The sequence below is a fragment of the Pogona vitticeps genome, chromosome 2 (assembly GCF_051106095.1).
Source record: "Pogona vitticeps strain Pit_001003342236 chromosome 2, PviZW2.1, whole genome shotgun sequence".
NCBI lineage: Eukaryota > Metazoa > Chordata > Lepidosauria > Squamata > Agamidae > Pogona > Pogona vitticeps.
The window spans coordinates 68,804,153-68,828,616 of NC_135784.1; the positions used below are offsets into that span (position 1 = coordinate 68,804,153).

The 24,464-nt window shown below is 40.4% G+C and overlaps 1 protein-coding gene across 3 annotated transcripts in view; it reads left to right on the plus strand.

The window, feature by feature from the left end:
• BICD2 (BICD cargo adaptor 2) overlaps nt 1–22,709 on the plus strand; it is a 118,029-nt gene extending 95,320 nt beyond the window's left edge. Inside the window, exons 3-8 of one of the 3 annotated variants that reach the window (XM_020803843.3) lie at nt 1,331–1,483; nt 2,201–2,650; nt 3,606–4,625; nt 6,078–6,229; nt 16,698–16,908; nt 20,426–22,709. In XM_020803843.3, coding sequence (XP_020659502.2) covers nt 1,331–1,483; nt 2,201–2,650; nt 3,606–4,625; nt 6,078–6,229; nt 16,698–16,908; nt 20,426–20,431 — 1,992 coding nt within the window. In that variant the 3' untranslated portion in view covers nt 20,432–22,709. Of the gene's footprint in view, nt 1–1,330; nt 1,484–2,200; nt 2,651–3,605; nt 4,626–6,077; nt 6,230–16,697; nt 20,373–20,425 lie in introns of those variants that run through there. The other 2 variants (XM_020803852.3, XM_020803834.3) reach the window with 2 other exon arrangements.
• Nucleotides 22,710–24,464: the final 1,755 nt, after the last annotated feature.

Here is a 24,464-nt window from a genome sequence, read left to right on the forward strand (position 1 = left end):
AATGTGTGCTTGATAATAAAGATTGGGGGGGGGAATCCATTAAACATGGCAATGAGTGATTAGCTGCACATGAATGCTGAAAATTAGTAAGACTGTGTGTCTGTGGTTGTTGTAGGTTTTTTGGGCTGTTTGGCTGTTTTCTGGAGGTTTTTCTTCCTAACTTTTCACAGTCTCTGTGGCCAGCACCTTCAGAGGACAGGAGTTAGAACTCTGTGTTCTGGTGCAGTGTGTGGGATGGTTGATTATTTGTAGCTGTAGGATCAACTTTTTGTCCTTTTCAGGAGATTGGGTGATTATGGTGATCAGGGTGTTTTTTAAATGGGTGTATTGTTGTAATAAGGGGGGAGAGATGATCTGTCACTGTGATCGATGGGTGTCGCTAGCTAGTTTTATTAGGTGCAGCGATCACTGGTCCTTATGACTGGGTAGAGCTTGTTGACCTTTTTTCAGACTGTATTTTTTAGTGCTGGGAGCCAGGCTTCGTTGAATTTTAGACTTTCTTCTTTTTTTGTTGAAGCTGTGCTGATGGCTTCTCTGTATAGTTTAACATAATGATTGCTGGTGTCTATGCTTGCTGGAATATAAATTTGGGGCTGGTGCAGATATGGTGATGATATAGTGATGGCAGCCTTGTTTACAAAACTCCTTTGTTTTTCACACCCCTGTGAGATCTACAAAGCGTGTGTTTACAAGTGTATTTGGTTCTTCTTTTCTGTCAGAAATGGTGTAACAATTTCATTTCCCCCCCTCCCCATATCCTCAAATGAGAAGAAAAATTTACAGGCAGCTGACATAAATCTTAGATTCATAGGAGCATCATAGGTTGTGGTCTGGCTCCTCTTGACTGAGTCATACCTGACAGATGCTCATCCAATCTGCCTTTTAAGTCTCCAGGGAAAGAGATTCCACACTTGTGTCTGATCAGTCTTGTGCTCCTAAGAAACAGAGACATTATTACTTTTAAAAGCATTGCCTAGTATCCTTCTTAGTTCTTTTTTGCTGCAGTTACATTATGCTTTCTACTGTTTACATATTTATTTATGTATATGAGATTCTTTAGTGGCTGCCCCTTTAAAGAAATGCCTAGATATGGGATAATTTAAACACCAGGACTTGAAGAGGAAGGTCTTTTGAAAGGCTGCCTTTTAGAAAGAATCACGTTCCAACCATCAGGTGCTGATTGTTGTTATGGTATTTCCTTTTCAAACCAAAGAGGCTACAGAAAAAAAAATACAACTGGGGAATACAAAAGAACCACTTAAAATATTTTAGACCTGAAACATCATGTGGCAAACACAAGTATTATTTACTCATTATGTATCCACTGCAGGTCAACCAGAATGTGGAACTCCAGAGGGGTCGCTTGCGGGATGACATAAAAGAATATAAGTTCCGAGAAGCTCGTTTGCTTCAAGATTACACTGAACTTGAGGAGGAGAACATCTGCCTTCAGAAACAAGTGTCTGTTCTGAAACAGAACCAGGTGGGTGCTGTGAGATCCCTATCTCAGTATCAGAGTCAGTTGTACATGTTGGAAACCTTGCTTGTCATACCACAAAATTCAGTCCTTGAGAGACCCAAGCTGGTTTGTATCTCTCTTCAATGCTACAGAGTTTTCACTGTTGGCTTGTTTCACCTGGCACATATTTTGCAGAGTTTAACATATTTTGCTCTGTTACATGGAACACCGCAATGCATCTTGCAGCACCTTGAAAACAAATAATTGCATTGTGGTATGGAACTTCATGGATCACAACCAGCTGAATCAGATGTGAGGGAGGTGATTTCACACAGTTGACCATTCTCTCTCTCTCTCTCTCTCTCTCTCTCTCTCTCTCTCTCTCTGTGTGTGTGTGTGTGTGTGTAGAAGCATGCCAGTTTTGCTCCTCATTGAGGTTCTGTGTTTGGCAGAAAAGAGGAGAAGATGCATTGGTATTCAGAAGTGACATGCCTGTCACAAGTTAATCTGAAATAATGAATATAGAGAGGTCTTAGTGTTGAGAAGACAAAGTTTAGTAACATTCAGTGTTGGAAGTTTCACAGGGAAGTAAAACTGAGGAAGCATTCAAGCTTTTCTTGAAAAGGAATGGTCACCTCTGTGCCAACTCCTTGCATGAAGAATCCATGGCTTTCTGGCTCCCAGTGGTACCACGTTGACTAATGTCTCTCTTAACTTTTGGTGACAATGTTTGTACTGCAGGTGGAATTTGAAGGGCTGAAGCACGAAATCAAGAGACTGGAAGAGGTTACTGAATTCCTCAACAGCCAGCTAGAGGATGCCATAAGGTTGAAAGAGATATCTGAACGCCAGCTGGAAGAGGCCTTAGAAACCCTGAAGACAGAACGTGAACAGAAGAATAACCTTCGGAAAGAGTTGTCTCATTATATGAATATCAATGATTCCATGTATACCAGCCACCTGAACATCTCTTTGGATGGACTGAAGTTCAGCGATGAAGCCACAGAACCCAATAATGATGAAATTGTGAATGGCTTCGAACAAAACTGCCTGAGTAAAATCAATAGCAACAATAAAGCCTCCACACCCAAGAAAAATGAGAGCTTCCCTCCAGCCCCTAGTCTTGTTTCTGATCTCTTAAGTGAGCTGAATATATCTGAAATCCAGAAGCTGAAACAGCAGCTTATGCAGGTATATGTTTTTACCCATATTGCTGTAGTTTGTGTACACAAGCCAACAGAAATTCAGCATTTATCAAAATGTATGTTTCTTTAGATGCATTTTTGTTACTAGCTGTTATTATTGTTACAACAATAGATCAAGTCAGAGATACATAGATGTAATATAAAATAAATACATCTTTCAGAAAAAGAAGAAGGAAAAGGTGTTGGGGTGATGGTGGTAAGAAAAGAAATTAGCTTTATTAGTTTCACTTAGTTGCTAGACTATCCTTGGACAGTTTCTTACTCCCTTTGGACTAGTCAAGTTGGAGCGTGTCTGACCATTGCTAATATACTTGGCTGATTTATCAATGAAATTCACTGAGACATTTAAGGTGAATTGTACAAAGTTATCGGTCAACCTGTGCCAGTACTTTTTCTTTGGAATTAGCTCGTGTCATAGAGAGATACCGTGTTTCCCAGAAAATAAGACAGGGTCTTATATTAATTTTTGCTCCTAAAAACGCATTAGGATTTATTTTTAGGGGATTTTTTTCATGTACAATAATCTAAATTTATTCAAATACAGTCATGTCAACTTCTTCTGGTTGCTGCACAATGGTGGGGGGGGTTTCACTCAACTGGGGCTTATTTTTATGGTGGGGCTTATATTACAAGCATCCTGAAAACCATACTACGGCTTATTTTCAGGTTAGGTCTTATTTTCAGGGAAACAGGGTAAAACTATTTATATTACCTAAAATATCCTTTAACTGTAGATGACAGGACTTTCAAAAGGGAGCTTTAACTTTAATTTGGACTCCTGCATTAAGCAGGGGTTGGAAACAATAGCCTTAGCACCCCTTACAAATCCATTATTCTATGGTTCTGTGACTCGTATTTGTGGAACGTGGGCTGTCAAGGGAGTCTTGGAACTTTTATGCCAGGAATTCAGGAAGATAAAAGTTATATTTTATTTATTACAGATGGAAAGGGAAAAAATGAATTTATTGTCTACACTCCAAGAGTCTCAGAAGCAGCTTGAGAACACTCGGGGAGCACTTTCGGAGCAGCACGAGAAAGTGGGGAGGCTCACAGAGAACCTCAATGCCATGAAAAAGCTGCAGGTCAGCAAGGAGCGTCAGTCGGCTCTTGACAACGAGAAGGACCGTGATAGTCATGAGGATGGTGATTATTATGAGGTCGACATCAATGGCCCAGAGATTTTAGAATGCAAGTACAAAGTGGCTGTAGCAGAGATTAGCGACTTAAAAGAAGAGCTAAAAGTCCTGAAGAGCAAATATGAGGAGTGTGTGTCCAAATACGAGGAGGAGAAGAACAGGTATGAGACAGAAACTCAGGCTCTGACGGAAAAGATTGCTTCATTGGAAAAATCTAGTAGGCAAGATAGGGAGCAGGTCGTCCGGCTGGAGAAAGAGCTCAAGAAAGTCAGTGACGTTGCCGGGGAAACGCAAGGTAGCCTCAGTGTAGCCCAAGATGAACTGGTCACCTTCAGTGAGGAGCTGGCCAACTTGTACCATCATGTCTGCATGTGCAACAACGAAACTCCAAACAGAGTGATGCTGGATTACTACAAAGAAGGTAAAGGAGGACGCACCAGTCCAGAGGGCAAAGGTCACAGGTCACCAATCCTCCTCTCTAAGGGATTGCTATCTATAGACTTAGGAAAATCAGAGAATGGGAGTGGAGACAGTAGTCCTTCACCAGTTTCATCTCTCCCATCGCCAGTATCTGATCCCCGAAAGGAACCCATGAACATTTACAACCTGATTGCCATAATCCGTGACCAGATCAAGCATCTGCAAGCAGCTGTGGACAGAACAACCGAGCTGTCTCGGCAGCGGGTGACCACTCAAGAACTTGGGCCTGTAGTGGACAAAGATAAAGAGGCTCTGATGGAAGAAATCTTGAAACTGAAGTCTCTGTTAAGCACCAAGAGAGAACAGATAGCAACTCTGAGGACTGTGCTGAAGGCCAACAAACAGGTAAGTGTGTGTATGTGTGTGTGTGTGTGTGTCCGTGTGTGTTTGTGTACTGCTATAATTTTACATAACTCACACTGTAAAAAAATTCAGGAGGTAAATTATGATATTCATCCAGCCATGAAATTGTTTATTAGTTACCTACTCAGTGAATTTCCACATTCTAATCCTTATGTACGAGACACAGTAATTACATTGGAATAAGTGCAGTCTTTATCGGCTTCTTAATTTTTGCCAGCAACATTTGACTCCTTAACTTTTGACTCCTTAACTTTGAGCAGGGCTGGCAATCTGTTCCACTTTTTATATTTGCAATATGTTTTCCATTTTGGAGGTCAGTCATCTGATATGGTGGTAAAGTCTCTTTTTCGGAAACTTGTCGTTCAGTTTGTCCTTTGATGTATGTACAATTAAAATGAGGCAAAGTCACACTTTTGATGAGATTTTTGATAGATAAATCCACCCATCACAGAATAATGGAGTTGGAAAGGGCCTATAAGGCCATCAAGTCCAACCCTCAGCTCAGTGCAGGAATCCAAATCAAAGCAGATCTGAGAGATGCTTGTCCAGTCTTCTCCTGAATACCTCCAGTGTTGAAGCACTTACCACCTCCTGAGGTAATTGGCTCCATTGTCGTATTGCTCTAACAGTTAAGAAGCTTTTCCTGATATCCAGTCAAAATCTGACTTCCTATAGCTTGAGCACAGGTGTCCTGCACTCAAGTATGAGTACAGATCCTGCCCTTCCTTTGTATGTTACCCTTGCCAACTTGAAACTACAAGAATTTCAAAGAAACACAATGTAGCAGTAACGGGAAACTTCATTTATCCAGATATCAATTGGGATACAAATTCTTCCAAATACAGCCCTTCCAAGAAATTCTGGGCTCGTGTGGCTGATAATTTCTCCTACAAAAAGTGGAAGAAGAAAGTAGAGTAGCTATCCTTGACTTGATCCTAGCCAACAGAGATGGCTTAAAACTTATGTGAACACCAGTAGGATTCTGGCTAGTATGTCACTGAACAGTAGTTGCTTATAAGCAATAGCAGGAAGTGGCTCAGTACTTATGAGTCATCTTGTACCTCCAGTAGACATTGATCTTGAAACTGTTACCATAGTCATATATTTTCAACTTGTCATTAGGCTTCAGAGTTTCATGACAACAACTGTGTGGTTGTTGGTCTTCTGTCTCTTGATAAGTTTCCATTTGAAATTCTGTGCAGGAGTTCTAGAATGCAGGATGCTTACTGCTTAACTGTTGGGTTTCTTGTTTAGGCAAATGAACGGTATTCTCAAAAAAGATAAAATATGAATTGTTTAAATTATGAAATAATTGAGTTACTTTGCCGAATCATCTTTTTGGAAAGATTAAAACTTCTTTATTGAACTACTTTGTGAAAAGTTCAGTTAACTATGAACACTTCCCCACACCTTCTCTTTTTGGAACACCACAAGACGGCAGAGGTTGCCCTTGCCAACTTGAAAAGCAAGTATGAGAATGAAAAAGCCATGGTTACAGAGACGATGATGAAGCTACGCAATGAACTGAAGGCTTTAAAAGAAGATGCTGCTACCTTCTCTTCTCTGAGGGCCATGTTTGCTACCAGGTAACACACAGTCAAAATTCAAGTCAAATCTTTTACAGAATAAATAATAGAACTTGCCTACTATAACGTCAGTCTTCAGAAATACAGAGATCTTACTCTGTGAGTGCCATACATGCACAGATGGGCAAACTAAAGTTCACGTATTCAGAGGTAGGCAAAAAAAAAAAAAGATTAAAACATTTTCTTTAATTGCATGCATTTATTTATTTCCGTGTAACATTCTCACAAATACACATAACACAATCTCTGAGGTTAAAATACGTGTTTATAACATGGTAAAACAAAGGTGTCACTAATTATATAAGTTTAGTGTTCTCTACATTAAAAAGGCAGAGAAGGTACAAATAGTAATTTAGAGCAAGAGTGGGAAAGATATGGCATTCAAAATTTTGTCATAAAGTAATTGTGTTTGTCCGTCATTCAATTTGACTACTTTAGTGTAATTGTGTGTGAAGGATTTCTTCCTCATATGCACAGAGCTGCTGCTGCTGGAGGACACAGTGATATATCCAGGGCCACAAATCATTGTGCTCTTTATCTGCATCTTGTAAATAATCATATTTCATAGGGTTCCTTTTTAAAGTCAAAATGCTGAATGCAATATATCGTGGGAACAAGGAAGAACATTTCCTTTCACATGGCATTGCGCTGAAATTTTTTTGGGATGGCTGCAGTGAGAAATTATTCTGGAAATATAACTTAGGTAAAAGCTTCAAATGGTAAGATCTAGCATGGAGGCTCAGGTGGGAGAAGGCAATGAAGCAACTGTATTACTGTGTGCAAGAGGGATTATATACTGTATATGCTGGCTGTCATTATAGTTTGATATAACAAGACAATCTGCATGTCTGACTACATAATTTTCACAAACTGCATGTGGCATGAACTCACCTGGCAACAGAAAAGGGGTGTTGTGCCATCTGTGCACAAATTGTGTTGCGTTGGGGACTGGATGGAGATCTTTCATGAGTCTACAATTTATCTTGACAACATTTGGAGCAATGGTGTTGTAGAATATTTAAAAGGCTGCTCCCTTAAATAGGGCCTGAAATTTGGAAAGCTGTATTTGCAATTCTGTTATTACCTAGTCTTGCACCTCTGGTTAAATCAAGAAAAGAAGCAGCCTACAAGGAAGTCTGTAAAGTGAATGTTCCAGGAGTAGGGTATTTTGTGAAATGAAATGTGCCACAATGCATGCTTTTTACGACTTCCTTTTTCATGCTAACTTAATGCAATGGTCTTTGATTTTTTCTTCTTCTTTAGCATGGTTTTTGAGCTCTTGTGTGCTATTAATTAGCTTATTGCATATTGCTTGCTTCAGCCATATTTTCTGGCCTGCTTTTTGAATTGAAATAAAACTTTTAAAGAACTTTGGATAGAGGCTCGTAACATTGTCCAGGAGGCAGCAACGAAAACCATCCCAAAGAAAAGGAAATGCAAGAAAGCAAAGTGGCTGTCCAACGAGGCCTTAGAAATAGCAGAGAGGAGAAGGGAAGCAAAATGCATGGGAGATAGGGAAAGTTACAGAAACTTGAATGCAGACTTCCAAAGAATAGCAAGGAGAGACAAGAGGGCCTTCTTAAATGAACAATGCAAAGAAATAGAGGAAGATAACAGAAAAGGAAAGACCAGAGATCTGTTCAGGAAAATTGGACATATTAGAGGAACATTTTGCGCAAAGATGAACATGATAAAAGACAAAAATGGGAGGGACCTAACAGAAGCAGAAGACGTCAAGAAGAGGTGGCAAGAATACACGGAGGAATTATATCAGAAAGATGTGGATATCCCGGACAACCCAGACAATGTAGTTGCTGACCTTGAGCCAGACATCCTGGAGAGCGAAGTCAAGTGGGCCTTAGAAAGCCTGGCTAACAACAAGGCCAGTGGAGGTGATGGCATTCCAGTTGAACTATTTAAAATCTTGAAAGATGATGCTGTTAAGGTGCTACATTCAATATGCCAGCAAGTTTGGAAAACTCAACAGTGGCCAGAGGATTGGAAAAGATCAGTCTACATCCCAATCCCAAAGAAAGGCAGTGCCAAAGAATGCTCCAACTACCGTACAATTGCACTCATTTCACACGCTAGCAAGGTTATGCTCAAAATCCTCCAAGGTAGGCTTCAGCAGTATGTGGACCGAGAACTCCCAGAAGTACAAGCTGGATTCCGAAGAGGCAGAGGAACTCGAGACCAAATTGCTAACTTGCGCTGGATTATGGAGAAAGCCAGAGAGTTCCAGAAAAATATCTACTTCTGCTTCATTGACTATGCGAAAGCCTTTGACTGTGTGGACCACAGCAAACTATGGCAAGTTCTTAAAGAAATGGGAGTGCCTGACCACTTTATCTGTCTCCTGAGAAACCTATATGTGGGACAGGAAGCAACAGTTAGAACTGGTCATGGAACAACTGAGTGGTTCAAAATTGGGAAAGGAGTACGGCAAGGCTGTATATTGTCCCCCAGCTTATTTAACTTATATGCAGAATACATCATGCGGAAGGCTGGACTGGAAGAAACCCAAGCCGGAATTAAGATTGCCGGAAGAAATATCAACAACCTCCGATATGCAGATGATACCACTCTGATGGCAGAAAGTGAGGAGGAATTAAAGAACCTTGTAATGAGAGTGAAAGAGGAGAGTGCAAAAAACGGTCTGAAACTCAACATCAAAAAAACTAAGATCATGGCCACTGGTCCCATCACCTCCTGGGAAATAGAAGGGGAAGATATGGAGGCAGTGTCAAATTTTATCTTCCTGGGCTCCATGATCACTGCAGATGGAGACAGCAGCCCTGAAATTAAAAGGCGCCTTCTTCTTGGGAGGAAAGCGATGACAAATCTGGACAGCATCTTGAAAAGCAGAGACATCACCTTGCCAACAAAAGTCCGAATAGTCAAAGCTATGGTTTTTCCTGTCGTGATGTATGGAAGTGAGAGCTGGACCATAAAGAAAGCAGACCGCCGAAGAATTGATGCCTTTGAATTGTGGTGCTGGAGGAGGCTCTTGAGAATCCCCTGGACTGCAAGGAGAACAAACCTATCAGTTCTAAAGGAAATCAACCCTGAGTGCTCACTGGAAGGACAGATCCTGAAGCTGAGGCTCCAGTACTTTGGCCATCTAATGAGAAGAAAAGACTCCCTGGAAAAGACCCTGATGTTGGGAAAGTGTGACGGCAAGAGGAGAAGGGGACGACCGAGGATGAGATGGCTGGACAGTGTCTGCGAAGCAACCAACATGAACCTGACACAACTCCGGGAGGCAGTAGAAGACAGGAGGGCCTGGCGTGCTCTGGTCCATGGGGTCACGAAGAGTCGGACACGACTAAACGACTAAACACACACACACAAAACTTTTAATCAATCTTGCAAAGCTTAACATATACCTCTCACATAAATCTTTCCAAGTGCCGACCTGGAGTACTTTATTTCCTATGACCAGTGAGAGTAAAGGACATGAATGAGATGTATAAAGGTGCTAAATGCACCTTGTAGCATTTAGCACTGTAGGATTGCTTGCCGTATTTCTTAGCGAAGTGCTAACCAGCCAGACATTGCACTCTCATATAAATTTGTCAATATTCAGTGTTGCGTATTGGAACAGAATGGAGGTGAAACAGAAAAGCATGATTTTGCATGCTTGTTGTATTGCCCTAGTAAGAAGTTACTAGCCTCCTGACTGATTAAAGCTGTCTTCTGCCAAGGAGTGAAAAAAGGAGGATTTCTTCTTGCTGTGCACCAGGCCCAGGTATTTCCTTGCTACGCCGTTGCCCATGAGCATAGCACAGAAAGCAGTAGAGCCCAATGGAAGAGAGACATTTTTTCCCTCGAGACTATTTGCTTCTCCAGATAAAGTTCCTTGGATTTGGCCTGCATGCAATTTCTTGTTGCCGATGGCAACCCAGCACCTGTTCAAGACCAGGCTGAAATAATATGTCTTGTCTTCCGAAGGACTAGCTGATTTTTTTTAATGAACAGCTGCTAAAATTTCTGTTTAAAGACCAGCTGCTGTTTAGCAAAAAAGTACTTCAGAGAAATCATTTATACAGCGAATCAGAAACAGAAATTCACAGATTCCCTTGCCTTAATACGGTATACTACAAAGATCTTTGTGCCTTACTATTATTACTACTCCCCAAAATACAAACAGTAACACATTATCACTGCACTCGTTCGTGGACATCAATTTGTACAAATAGGTACAAAGTCTTCCCATATTACCTCTTGCATCTTTTGGTGTACCTGCAGGTGGCCCACCTCCATTTCTCCAGATTCCCCCCCCCCAATATGTTATACGTCAGTGCGACACTTTTCCACCTACAGGTCAAGGTTAAGTTCTGCTTTCATCCTGTTCCTAGTACCAATGAGCTGTAATGAGGTCCATTTAGCAAAGTTTTAGATGGAGACTGGTTTACCTTGAACTGGGATCTCATTCCCATTTTTCATTGTGCCCTCTTCATATTGCACCCAAGTTGTGGGGCTAGAAGAGTTCTGTGGGACAGGCAGCCTGTTTTTCTATTCTTCCACACTTGGCCTTCCCTTCTCACTCTCACCCCAAATCACACCTTCATTTCTTTAGCAAAGAACAGTGCATCAAGGCATCTTGATGAAAATACTAAACTAACACATTCATTGATCAAAACAGATAGTTGATGTGAACAAATTTAGAATTAGGAATGTTCAGAAGCATAAAGAAATAGAGACATTCTAGACAGAGCACAGAGTGCTGTCCTCTGAAGATCCCGGCCACAGAGACTGGTGAAAGATTAGGAAGAACAACCTTAAGAACATGGCCAAAGAGCCCGAAAAACCCACAACAAACATTCTAGACAAATGATCCAAAAAGGGGGAAATATTCTACCTGTTGTTGCCATGGATTTAGGAGACTCAAGGCACATTCTGATCAGCACTCACTCATCATCACAGGGTCTGATCAGGAATTTCAGTCTAGCATTTCAAAGAATAAAAGTAAATAGATTTCCAAAATCAGTTCCATTGATTGAGAGATTTTCCCATAAGCATCTAGGGTGGTGTTCATGCATATAGACCAAGGCATGTGCATATCTCAGATGCATTAAGAGATTCAGCTGGCATCACAGAATATCAAGAGGAAGGAAAGAAAAGGCAGAACAACTTCCTCAGTCTCTCTATGATGTCCTTGATGTGATGTCTTCTTTGGAGATCCCTTACCCTTCTCCTTATGCAAACAGCCTATAGTCAGGTATACCAAATCAGATGGTGTATAATTGGACCAGACAAATCCTGAAATAATCAGTGAGGCACCTTCTGGCATTATCCACTGGATCAGACCTAGGCAAAATGTGGCCCTCCAGATGTTGCTGAACTGCAACTCCCAGCAATCCTAGCCCACACAGCCAATAGTGAGGAGTGTTGGGATTTGCAGTTCAGCAACATCTGGAGGGCCACATTTTGCCCAGGTCTGCACTGAGTGGAAGGAACAGTGGAATCTTTATACTGTGAGGAAAGAGAGCTGACTGGAATCCTGAGTTACATCTCTGCCAGTTTTTCAGTCTCTATCCACTCAACACCCCCAGAGAGTATGTGCATGCTTTCTTTGATGACCTGTCTCAGAGGACTATAGCAGTAACACTGAGTGAGACAAGGACCTAGCTAGATCAGGGTGCATTTATTTGATCAACAAACCAGGTTTATAAGTAATCTTTGTTTACTCTTTTAAAAGCTGACTCCAAAAGCCCACTCATTGGCGCAGACATGATGCTGCCTTTTGGCCAACGTCATGTGTGGCCAGCCTTCTTCCCAGTGCTGAAGTTGGAGTGGGCATGGATGTCCAGGGAGCTACTTGATGATCACTGCTAACCAATCCCATTCTAAAGTTGGGAGGAAGGAAGTCTGGGGATTTTGTCCAACTGTGTGGCTCAGTGCCCCCAAAACCTTAACCATGCAGGGCCTAAATAACATGTGAACACGCACACACTTTCTACTGGGTTTGCCTGCAGTGGAGCATGAAAAGTGGGGGGAGGGAAGGCTGCTGGTTTAAGACTTATGTGGTGCCTTCAGATTATAGAAACTAGCAGTGCATAGTCCCCATTTAAGTCTTTTCTGAGGAAAACCGCTGAGGCACTGTTGAGTGCCACTGCTGGAAACACCTGGGGTGCCTTCAGGCAGTGGCACTATCCTCACCTTATTGACTTTTAGGATGCAAAAGCTTGACAACAAGGGGGACTGGTGACTGAAAACTACCTTAGGGCCAGCCATAACCTGTAGGCTGTTGTGGGAATAAATAATTGTTTCATGTGTGTTAAGACACAATCCTACATGTTATACCTGTTGGCAGAATACCGTTGGTTTCATTTTCACTAGTAAATTGACACAAATTAAGAAGTGAGCATAGGCATTTTCTTTTGCACAGGCTAGTCATGTTAACAGGTGTGTAATAGAAATGCCTACACTGCATGTATTAGGAAACATGTTCTATTCGAAGTAAAAGGAAATTACTGCAGAAGAAATCTGCCTAGCCTTGGGCTTTTAATATTTCAAAAGGAGGGACAGTTTGCAGTTGAGGTTAATTATAGTGGATGGCGTCATCCAAAGATGCTGCCTTCAGTCTGGTTTGTTTGCTCCACCCTGCTGCTTTCAAAGAAACCGGCTTGAAAGTCACCACACTGATCATGAGGGAAGCTACAAAGTGATGAGATGGGAATAATTAATGGCAGTTGCCACTTTCAAGTAAAGATCATATTCTGTATTATATTATAATGACATGCAGACTGGAAAACATCCTGGGATTAATTAACCATTTTGCAAGTGTGCTGTAGAGTCACAGAGTATTTAGAATAAGTGTGCAGAGAGGGTATGTGATGCTATTAATAAGTCCAGCTTCTGCCCTACTGCTTTTGAGGCTCAGAAATACAACCTCTGGGTTGCTTTAGTTATGTAGGTTTCACTGCTGCCTGTAAGACCTGGAGTGATACTACACAACAGGATTTTGGCCAATTAAGTAACTGAATAATTAAAGGTGCAGAAAACTTTTGCTTTACACATGTTTTAGCCTAGAATTCTGATCAGTCTCACTAGGGTAGATTTGATTTAAATCAAACCAATTTAGACCATACTCTAAATTTTTAAAAATCTGATTTTTTGATTATTTTTAAAAATTGATTTTTAAAATTTTAATCATGAGGGGCCAAATGTTCACCACCTGCTTATTAAGCAGTAATATAGCATGGAAACTTGTATTATTTTGCACTATGGACTTTTAATGGTATCACTTTTAAATAAATGAACTGGCTTCATTCTCAGTGTAAGAAGTAGAATTTGAAGTAGAAGCTCCATAAGATAGTGAAAGAATCAAATAAATTTGGCCGGCTGAGCATTTTGAATGATAGCTCTCACAGTCTCTTGCCATTGGTCATGCTGAGGTCCACAATTCATGATGTGCCAAAGGTTTACCATCCCTATCTCTGTACAGTACATGTGTGCTGTTTTGTTAGTTAGCTGGATGCTCTTTGAATTCAACATTAATAGATGTGCCAGACTTAAAGCTTTCTGATGGGAGGGTGCTAGACATGGTACTGTGAGAAAGCAATCTCTAGTACCAGATGTGAGAAGCCCCTTGCATCTCAGTAGTTCTCATCACAGAACACACTCTTGTGTTTTTGGCCTAGAATCTGTTTTGACTTGTATGGAAAAAACAGAAAGAATTTGAAGGCAAAGTGCTGGTAGTAGTAGTGCTGCTGGTGGTGGTGATGATGACAGCGATTGTTGTTGTTCTTATTGTTATTGGGAGTTTGGGGTGGGCTATTGTATGGAGGCTGATAGACTGCTTTGCCTTGCCATTTCCAAAGTAAGTTATCAGTGTGTATGTCATGTGGACATAAAATTTTAAATTTGTAAACCACCCAGAATAGACCTTTGGTCTAGATGGGTGGGATAGAAATCCAATAAACGAACGAACGAACGAATGAATGAATGAATGGAGTGGTGGTGGTGTGAAACTGCCAATTGGTTTGAACAGGAATTAGTAACTATTCCTGTTTTTTTTTCTTTTAAAAATATATCCCTCCTATAGAAGCACCCAGTTTCTAATTAAACACTACATTGTAGGGACATACAATGATGCTGCCATACATGGAGTCAGACTCTTGATCCACCTGTCCTCGGTACTGCTCCCCAGGGCTTAAGGCGGAGTTCTTTTCTGATTCCACCTGGAAATGTTAGGGATTGAACTCGGGACCTCCACATACAAAGGATCTGCTCTACCCCTGAGTGGTGGCCTTCACTAATGCATTGAGAATTTTAGGGAAGCTTAAAGACATGCAGAATACTTTGCCATCTCACCTGAAATTGCCATCTGGCTTGGTGATATAAAATGGTCATGTCTGAAAAGGCGAACTGTCCATGATGGTGAGTGGGGGGTGGGCAAAGCATTCCTGTTTCATAGCTTTGTAAGAACCAAACAAGAAGAATTTTATAGGTAAAAGCAAAATAGAAATAAAAAGTAAAAAACAAAAATGTGGTGGCACCTTAAAGACTAACTATATATATATAATGTAAGCTTCATTGGACAAGTCCACTTCAATTTTAGCGCTTTCCCCTCTGATTTTTTTCTCTTGCTTTTCTACATTGCACTTGAGCGGTTAGGAGTCAGCCTGACATCCCAGCAGCCTTCTGAAGAGTACCTCTGAAATATAGTGCCGGATCTTAGTGGTGGGGAAAATGCACTCTTCAGTTTAGCTATTGGGTTATTCTAGTGGATTCCTCTGCAAAAATGTGTGTACATATATGTGCATGCCCTACCTTCAGTCAGTGTTGGCTATGATGCAGAAGAGTCCGCAAGTCTTTGACAAGCCCTGGAATGATCCTGCATGCTCCTTTTATATAACTCTGCTGTATTTACATAAAATGTATTACAGATACCTCCCGGCAAGGAAAAGCCAATGAACAATAATTACAGTGTCCTGTGCTAGCTGATGAGAATTACCAACATGGAGCTATTTTATAGCTGTTCTGTTTTTTTTAAGGACCAAGAGAGAAGACAACATGCAGCTTGAACTGGGGGGCATGATATGGGCCCAATATTTGCAATTCATAACCATTTAAAAATGATCAGAGTGGACAAAACTGAATTAGCCCTCAAGGCGAAAGACTGCTTTCCAGCAGCCCTTAGGGCTGTAGGATGAAGAAGCCAAAGATGGTTATTTAATCCATTTTTGAAAATATAACATCACGTAGTTACTTGGTCCTGTGTTCCAGTCCTATCTGCTTGTCCTAATTAGAACGTACAGCCTGGTGAGGCACAGAACAGAAATAGCAAGAAACAATGTAACTTTTACATTATCAGCACTGAAGTTTAATTCTCCATTGTGCAATCAGTTTTGAGTCACTAAAAGCTAGACTGAGATAGTGTTAACTTGTAGTTCGAAGATATGTCACACTCACAGCATAGGTAGTTCGAAGATATGTCACACTCACAGCATAGCACCATTCCTTTATTATAGGTGCTGTATGTTTGTTTAGGATAGCCAGCTTGGTGGTGGAGGGAGTGATGGACTAGGAATCAGGAGAACAAGGTTCAAATCCCTGCTCAGTCGCGGAAGCTCACAGAGGGTGTGAAACAAGTAAAACCACTCCTTAAGTATCTCACTTACCTTGAAAAGCCCTATTAGGGTCACTTTATAAGGCAGTTCCAACTTGACAGTACAGAAGAACCACAACAGTGTCTATATGGGGTTCACTTGTTGAAAACACGCTGCCGTATCACAATTGTGCCACATACGCAAAATTCCTTTGCCTTTTGGACCCAACAGTCTTGGAACTGATCATTTATTATTATTATTCAAAAAACACCAAGCACAGTCAATCAAAACTTAAAAAAAAGTTGACATGTATTATATAACAGATACAAGTTTTAACCAAAAAACTAAGTATCTGTTAAATATCAGCACAATATGTATGTTGTTCCTAATATTGCTATTTTTTGTAGCTCTGATGGTGTTTTCTGAGACCTGCAACTGCTTATAATACTGTGTGAAATTTCTTGATGTTGTTCCCAAAGCACCAATGACTGTGGAGATCACCAACGTGTGTTCCATCCACAGTTGAGTTGTTGTTAATATGCCATCAAGTAAATTCTGACTTACAGCAGCCCTTTGCATGGTTTTCCAGGTAGAGAATACTCAGAAGTAGCTTATCGTTCCCTTCTCCTAGAGGTGTGCTAGGACTGTGCAGCTTGCCCAAGGCCACACAGGCTGGCTTTAATTGCAGGATGCATGGTAGTGAACTTAATTCCCAACCTCTGGCACCAGAGGCAGATATCCAAAACACTGAGCTATCCAGCCAGATTTTTATTACTTGTGTCTGTTGTACTGCTCATTTAGGGTCAGTTGCTCTTGTGCATCAGAAATGGGATTAAAAGAAATATGCCAGCCAACACTTGGATGCTGGTACTCAAATGTTCTGGTGCCTTAACGTTTATTTTTCATTCCAGGTGTGATGAATATGTCACCCAGCTGGACGAAATGCAACGTCAGCTAGCTGCAGCTGAAGATGAGAAGAAGACCCTGAACTCCTTACTTCGTATGGCCATTCAGCAAAAGCTGGCTTTGACCCAGCGCCTTGAGCATCTTGAGCTGGACCATGAGCAGTCCAAAAGGGTGCGCACAAAATCTGCTTCCAAAGCCAAGAGTAGTAACCCCAGCGTAAGTCACATACGGTCCTGTGGAGACAGGTCGGAAGGGTCTGTTCTTAATAACCAGGTGTTTTGCAGTGAGAAATATAAGATCTATTGTGATTAAGATGAATAGGAGGCCATCCATATGCATCTGATGTCTGTGCTGTTGAGTGTCAGCATAAATCCCCACTATATTAATGTTGCAGTGATGGGTGGATTTGTACTAGTACGTTGTTAAACCATGTAATACAGGCTGTATTATAATGGTCTTAACTGTAACGGATTCACACGCATGGGGTGGGGGGATGCTGTTAATGGGGAGAAGCATTTGGCTCTTTCCTCCATGAGCAACTTTGGTTTTGCTGGCCATGAGTGTTAACGGTGCATGCCAGGTCTACTGTACCTGGAGTTTCTAACAGTAGCTTCTATAGCACAAATATGATCCTTTCCCCTGGGTTACAAGTATTTTTCAAGTAACAATGTCACAGGGAAACAAGTCTTCTTTCTTGGTATGTTGGAAAAGTGGTGAAACACAACATCTAAAACTAGATGTATAATATATTTTTGAGCATCTGTGCTTAAAAATAGAACCAAATTGAAATTAAATATGCTGTGGCAGTCAGTTGCTGCCAAAAATCACCACTTAACTTATCCAAAAGGCTTTCTTATAAATGCTGGAACGACCCGGTAGGAAGGATATCTTTGGAAACTTTGCCCCTGCTTAATTTCAGCAGGTTAATCTATAGAAGATTGCACTCTTAAGTATAAAGGAGTTATGCAATATTACTTGTTCTGTTCTTCTGGATTACTTGGTTTGTTCTTCTTGAACAAAACGTGTTCCAGAAGAAAAGAAAGAAAGAAGCTGGAAGAAATTAGGATCTGAATCCTTCAGAGCAAATATGTTGTGGGATATACTGCAAAAATTTCTGTTGTATCCTATTGTTGCTTCCCACAGTGTGATTGGGAATTTTCTAGCCAAAATTTAATTCATTTAAATCTCCTTGGTTTCATTCTGAAAGTTAAACAAGTGCTTAACTCTCTCCAGCTTTAAGCAATGGGCTTTTAAAAGTGCTTATCATTCAACATTCTTACTGTATCTTGCAGTATATATGTACAAAATAAACAGGAGTATGTGCTAGTATTGTCAATTTGCAATGCAACTCTCCTTAAGTGTCAGTATTAAGGCTTCATAGGATAGTATTACAGAGCTCTAAGTCTTGTTGAAGTGAGTGAGAGAGAGAAATTGCATTTGTCATGCAAACAGGGCTCTACATTCTAGGCACCAGAAATTAATTAATCAGTTTATTCTTTCTAATACATAAATACGAAATAAGTTAGCTTATACTTACTCATCCACAAATATATATATATATTTAGATATATATTTAAAAGTTCAATATCCACTATTGAACTTTTAAAGGGCCTTTTTAGCCACTTAATTTCAATACATTTGATAACTTTGAAAAAGTGTACTTCATAATTGGTGCCTATATAGAAGTGGTAATGCAGCAAGACAGGGGAGAAAATGTTCTTAAAATTGGTGAATTTAAGGAGCACAAGCAAGGCACATTATAAAAAAGAAGAAACAAAAGAATTCAAAAGTGCCTAGCCTCAAACATTATTTTAATGTAAAGCCCTGTTCATTTTGTACTCTTTTCAAATAACTTTGTATGCTTAGACTATTACTACGATGCGATACAGGGCTGCACAGCTGTGTCTGCTGATAGTAGTAATATTTTATTTCCCTAAAGCCATGCTAACAATAATCTTGGTGTTGTACTGCCTCATCTTGTATAACTGGCTCTTTTTAGATTATCAGCACCTGCTTCCTCTGTATTGCTCTGCCTATAAACATAGTTAGGAAATAATAACAATGTTACTGTAAGGTGATGAAGAGGAGGGCAGCTTGCTTTCCGGGCAGAAGCCATTCAAAGTAAGCCTTCGATGTCTTGAGCATACAACAACAAAGATCTACACACTAGGATGTAAATTTAAAAAATTATTAAATGGAGAAACCGGCATCTAGAAATTAAGGTAGCCTGCCTGCTGCAACATAAATAGTTATAAGCCATCCTGTTTAATATACACATTGGCCAATCCCATTTAAGGACTGGCAAATGTGAGCAGCATTTTCAAACAGTTTGATTAGCGTCTCCCCCTTTATGCCTTGTGGTACCATTGCGTTTGCAGGAAACACTGCAGTCTCCTGAATTTGAGCTTTAATAATGATGTTTGGCAGGTTTTAAAGTTTTTAGAAACAGCACCTTGTAACAATGTTCAGCCCTACTTTTGTCCTCTTTGATGCACAATAATCCAGAAGGCCTTTTTAGCCCTTCCCCTGTCCCCCTCCTTTTTAATAAAATGCCTTGGAAATAACTGGGCATTTAAACTCTTAATGATATTTTTGCTCCATTAGAAGCAACAAACCCTTGTTGCTCCCCATGTTGACGGGGAGCTGTTAATAATTATTTTCTCTGTATCCTTTTCTGGGGTGGTGCTCATAACACAGAATACTTTTGGGAGAGCAAAAGGATATTTTAAAGAAATCCATTACATTGGCAAGGTTTTAAGCTAGTTAAAAGAAAATAGAGAGGTCTCGGTGTTGCGGCATGGCCACAGTGTGTCAAGTTCATATTGCTGGATATAACATACTATTTAACGTTTTGGAGTATTCAACAAACCGATTATTATAGTTTCCATTGTTATCAGTTCTATTGTTCTACACCTGTAGACAGAGGCTTCAACCTTGCACCACTTTATATCTGGAGCATCAACAATAGCTATATGTAGAAGGTTTCAAAACCCGGATGTACCCTTACCTGTGTTTTTGGTAGGTGTCTGACTAGTTTTAAACCCAACTAAGGGGGAAAAAATCAGAAGAATTTTCAAAGGTGATTTGTTGTTGTGTGTAAACTTAGGTGGTGTTTGGTGAAACCTCTGCTTGATGGGTTATCTGCTTTCTCAAACTAACACCTACTATATTGATGTTTCATTTTGCTGTCGATGAGTTGGGATGCAGCATGGAAAACTTAACTAAGCCATCACCTACCTCGGCAAGCAGGACATTTTCTCCTGAATGGTTTTACTGATCTCTGCATTGGCTGGCATGACCCACTGATTGACCTGCATGTTTTTTTTTGGGGGGGGGGAGGCTGTAGCTTCCTTGATAAGTTTCTTCTGCATACTCACTGCTATTTGTTTCTGCTTGAGCAGTGTCGCTTGATTCAGGACTTGTAAGCGCCTTTTCTTCCTGCACAGCTTTTGCTAACAGGCAGTGCATTAAAGCATTGTTTCAAATGCTTGGAAAGCACCAATAAGTTACCTTGGCTGCTTTACCATAGAAGACTAACAGACGATCCTTACCTAACTAATGTGATATGGACCTTTTGCAGCACACACATGTGTGTGTGTGTGTGTGCGTGTGCGTGTGCGCATGTGTGCGTGTGTGAGAGAGAGTTTTCCTTTCTTGAACTGAAGAATGACTTTTCCCCCCACTCTGGTTTCTAATGTTTCATTTTTGTGTTTTTTTACTTTCCACTTTCCAGCTGTAGAGTAGTCCCTCCCGGAGAAGGCCTTTGCAACCTGTGCAACTTCGTATCTTAGCCTGTGTCGTTACGGTTAGAAGTGGTGGTAGCCCGTTGCACAAAGAATGGAAACCACTCATAATGAACCTCTCCCCTGCCCCAAGCAAAAAACAAAACAAAGCAAAACACACCACATAACCTTGCAGTACGCAATCTGCATTGGGTCCCCCCAACCCAACCCACCCGTTTGCTTTTTGGCATATTATGACTTGATACAAACAAGTAAAGCTTTATTCATTAAGTGCTGCTGCAGGAAGAAAACTTACAAATGCTGAAGAAACTTACTCCATAATGTAAGAATTGCCATGGTTGCTATTTTTTTTTTTTTGGCTTCTTGGAAACATTCAGATGGGTATCCCTCTCCCTTTTGATTTCATTATAGAGCATTCAGTTTTTTTTAAAAAAGAAAACAACAGTTTGATTGTTTAAACCTGTGCACTTTTAATATTTTGATATTTACTTTAACGTCTTTTTATTCTTTTTGTAGAAGAGTTTATATTAAAGAAAACAAAACTCCAATGACCTAACGCTAATAGTCTGTCTCCACTTGGGGCTTGTGCTTGACGTGTTCCCCTCCGTGTTTGGCAGAGTTTTATCCTGTATTGTTTTGCTCTACATTGAGTTTAGAAAAGAGCTTCAACACAAAACCAGGAGTTCTACTAAACTATATATGTGCTGTGCATCAGCAGCTGTTACTCTCTTTTCTCTTTTTTAATTAAAAATGTTAAGCTTTATCTGTTTTAAATTACTGATTTTTAACTGCCATGTTAATTGAGAAATCCAGGGTATTCAAATTCTGGGGTTTTTTCATATTGTATTATTATTCTTAGGAATAGTTCAATGTAACAAGAAGAAAACTTGACTTTGCTCTGGTTAAAAACAGTTAATAGGCACTTGAAAATAAATATTAGTGTTACCTATAAATTCCAGAATGTCTGGGTTTTAGGAAAGTCTTATGGCGTATGATTGGTTAACAGAATTTTATACAACTATACCACTTAAATTCCAAATTGGAATTGTGTTTTTGTTACTACTTTGTTTTATTGTGCCAAGTTGTGGTACATTTTAGAAAGACAAATTCTAAAGTTGTCAGTGCTAGGCTGTTCTATTTCAGCGCCTTTTTGTCATTTAATTGTTGCCAGTAGTGCCTTTCATAATTTTAAAGGGAGACGCCTAGGCTAGCTGAGTATGTCCAAGAAGAAAGAAACCACAGTTTTGGAAACCTAGTACTGATGCGGAGCAATAAGGGCAAAGCAGACTCCCAGATCGCACATTTTAAAATGGGTAGACCTACTACAGAGAGGAGACGTGTGCAAATTGTAAAAAATTCTGTTACTCAATGATACTTCATCATGCAAATTCAGGGGTTTAGAATAAAAATGAAGCAAACAAATGTTAAAACCCGAGTAAACTTTGCAAACCAAAATGAACAAAATAATAAGCAAGATGTGTTAACACATTTGTGGTTGCAGTACAGAGGACGTTTGGAAAAATATTGGTGTTCTGGTAGCTTTGTATGGTGGTGGATCCAGTTAACCATAGTATTGTGTGCAAATGTGAAGAAGACAAACACAACGTTTAATATTTTTCTCTTGCATGTTATATCTAATCCATTGTAATTTCAGGAAACAGAAACATAGCTGGGCGTCAACAAGATGTACCTACCGGTACTATTTGTTGAAGCTAATTTTGAATGATTAAATTTGGTACTGCTTGAGGAAGGAGAAGCCAACTTTCCTCTAAAAAGAAAAAGGAATAGAAATTGTAATAATGTCATTGGAAAAAGCTTTCTGTTTGCTGGAAGAAATTTTATTATTCCTAGAAGGTGGGGACTTAATGTTTTCATCTTTTGGGTTGCAGTATTGATTCATGATTACTTTTGAATTACATCTCTATGTGGGTATTTATTTGAAATGTCAAAGTACTGGATTATGTTTTTATGTGCATTACCTTTTAGTGGTGGATTGGTCTCCATTTTATTGTCATGTGCATGTATACTCTTGCCAAGTAACCTTTACACAGACAGAGAGAGAGAGAGAAAAGAAATGATTGCTATTACTTAAAAGGGAAATGTGGAAAAGGATTATGGTACAAGTTTTTGTGCTAATTTGATAATTATAGGAGGTGTAGAGGGCAAAAATGCTAGTTACAAATTAATCCCAAAAGAGTGCATGTTATGTAGGAAAGCAATCTACCTGCGTAAAGGTAGTCACACTGGCAGTATCAATAAAGAAGAAAGAAAGAAGAGATTCTGGCTGTTTTGTTCTTGAGTTGTATTTCTTCCTTTTGCTGGATCATTTCTCTAGATCTCTTAACAGTATTAGCACACAAAGTCCATCTTTACAAAATGTGGGCACAATCCAGTCCAACTTGAGTGGATTTCAATGGGGAAGCTTCAGATTTTTGTATATAACTGTCCTACTGATATTGATGAGAGTTAGAAGTGATTTAACTTTGGCTAAATAGTTTTTAGGAATACAGCACACATATTATTCTTTAAATGTACCTGAAAAGTATTAATTTCCAAATATGAAAGATATATCAAAATATGTATCATCCATGTGTAGTGTAGAAAATTGGGATTATCTATGTCCACTTGGTGGCAGATTCATGTGTGCTGGTGTGTAATACAAAAAGAGTGCCAGGGTTCAAGGGCATGGGCAAATAGTTCAGCTTTACAGCAATGACAGATGGGCAAGTACAGTAAAAACAAGCCTGTGAATACTGCACACTAGACCTCCCCAAACAAGCTCTTACCAGTTTAGTAAATACTGCAGCATAAGCACAAGTACTGGAAAGATCTGCATCCTCAATTAGAGGTTGTGGGGTTTAACAAAAACACAAACAATACAGTTGGAACAAACATTTTTCTTTGAATAGAGATACTGAATTTCCTAGACATTTGCATACTTTTAAAAGTTGCAGGCAGTGCAAGAAAAAGATAATCCCCTACTTGTCAACTTGCTAGATCTTTCAACCATTGCATTTATATTTTGGCCATATTCCAAATAAGTCTACATGAGAATTCTCCACGTGGCCTCTGTGAATGCACACTATAGGGTTAAGTCCGCGCCTGCGCCGGAATCCTCAGAAATTTCTAGAGCTTTAGAGAAAAAACAAGTTAATTAAGTGGTGCCCCTACAGCGCACGCTCCGCCCGCCCTTAGCCTCAGTTTCGTTTTACCGCCTTCGTGTTAGGAACTCCTTGTTAGAGCTCTTCTTACTGACTGCCTCATCAGCCTTTTTGATTACTTTTCGTCTAGGGACTATTCTTTGCTTACTTGTGCCCCTACTTTGGACTGGATTTGGACTGCGTTCTTGTTTTTGCAATTTGGATTGTTCTTTCCCTCTCTCCGGCTTGACCTTGGACTGTCTGACCACACCAGAGCCCGCCTTTGGGCCCGATCCGTGAGTCTCCGTGCTAATTTTATGTCCCCCTCGGGCCCCTTTAGGAAATGCATCTTGTGTGACCAAAGGCTACCGTTTTCAGATGGCCACGAGAATTGTTTATTTTGCCTGGGAGAGGGACATTTGGCTCGATCTTGTAGCCACTGTAAAAACTTTACTCAAGCTGCCCTCAGAGAGTGCCAGCAGCGGCTCCGCTTTTTTCTCTGGGAAGCCACTCTGTCTGCTTAACGCCCACCATTATGGAGTCCTCCCCAACTGTCTCTCTGGGGTCAAAATCTGAGCGCGGAGCTACGTCATCACCCCCTCAGCTCGTCTCTAAAGCAGAGAAGCCAGCGAAAAAGTCTTCTTCCTCGGCACCTCGTGCAGCCTTACCGGCGCCCAGTGTCTCCGTTGTCCCGGCTGCTTCTTCTGAGGTTCCTGCCCACAAAGCAACTTCGAGGGCAGCAAAATCTTCCACCACAGACCACCTGAAAAAGGAAAAGGAAAGGGTTTCTGCTAGATGTAAAAAGGGCCCTTCTGCCAAAGGGGAGGAATGGCTATGCTCCATGTTCACCACCATCCCCGATTCTGGAGGAAGAAGAAGGCATTACGGA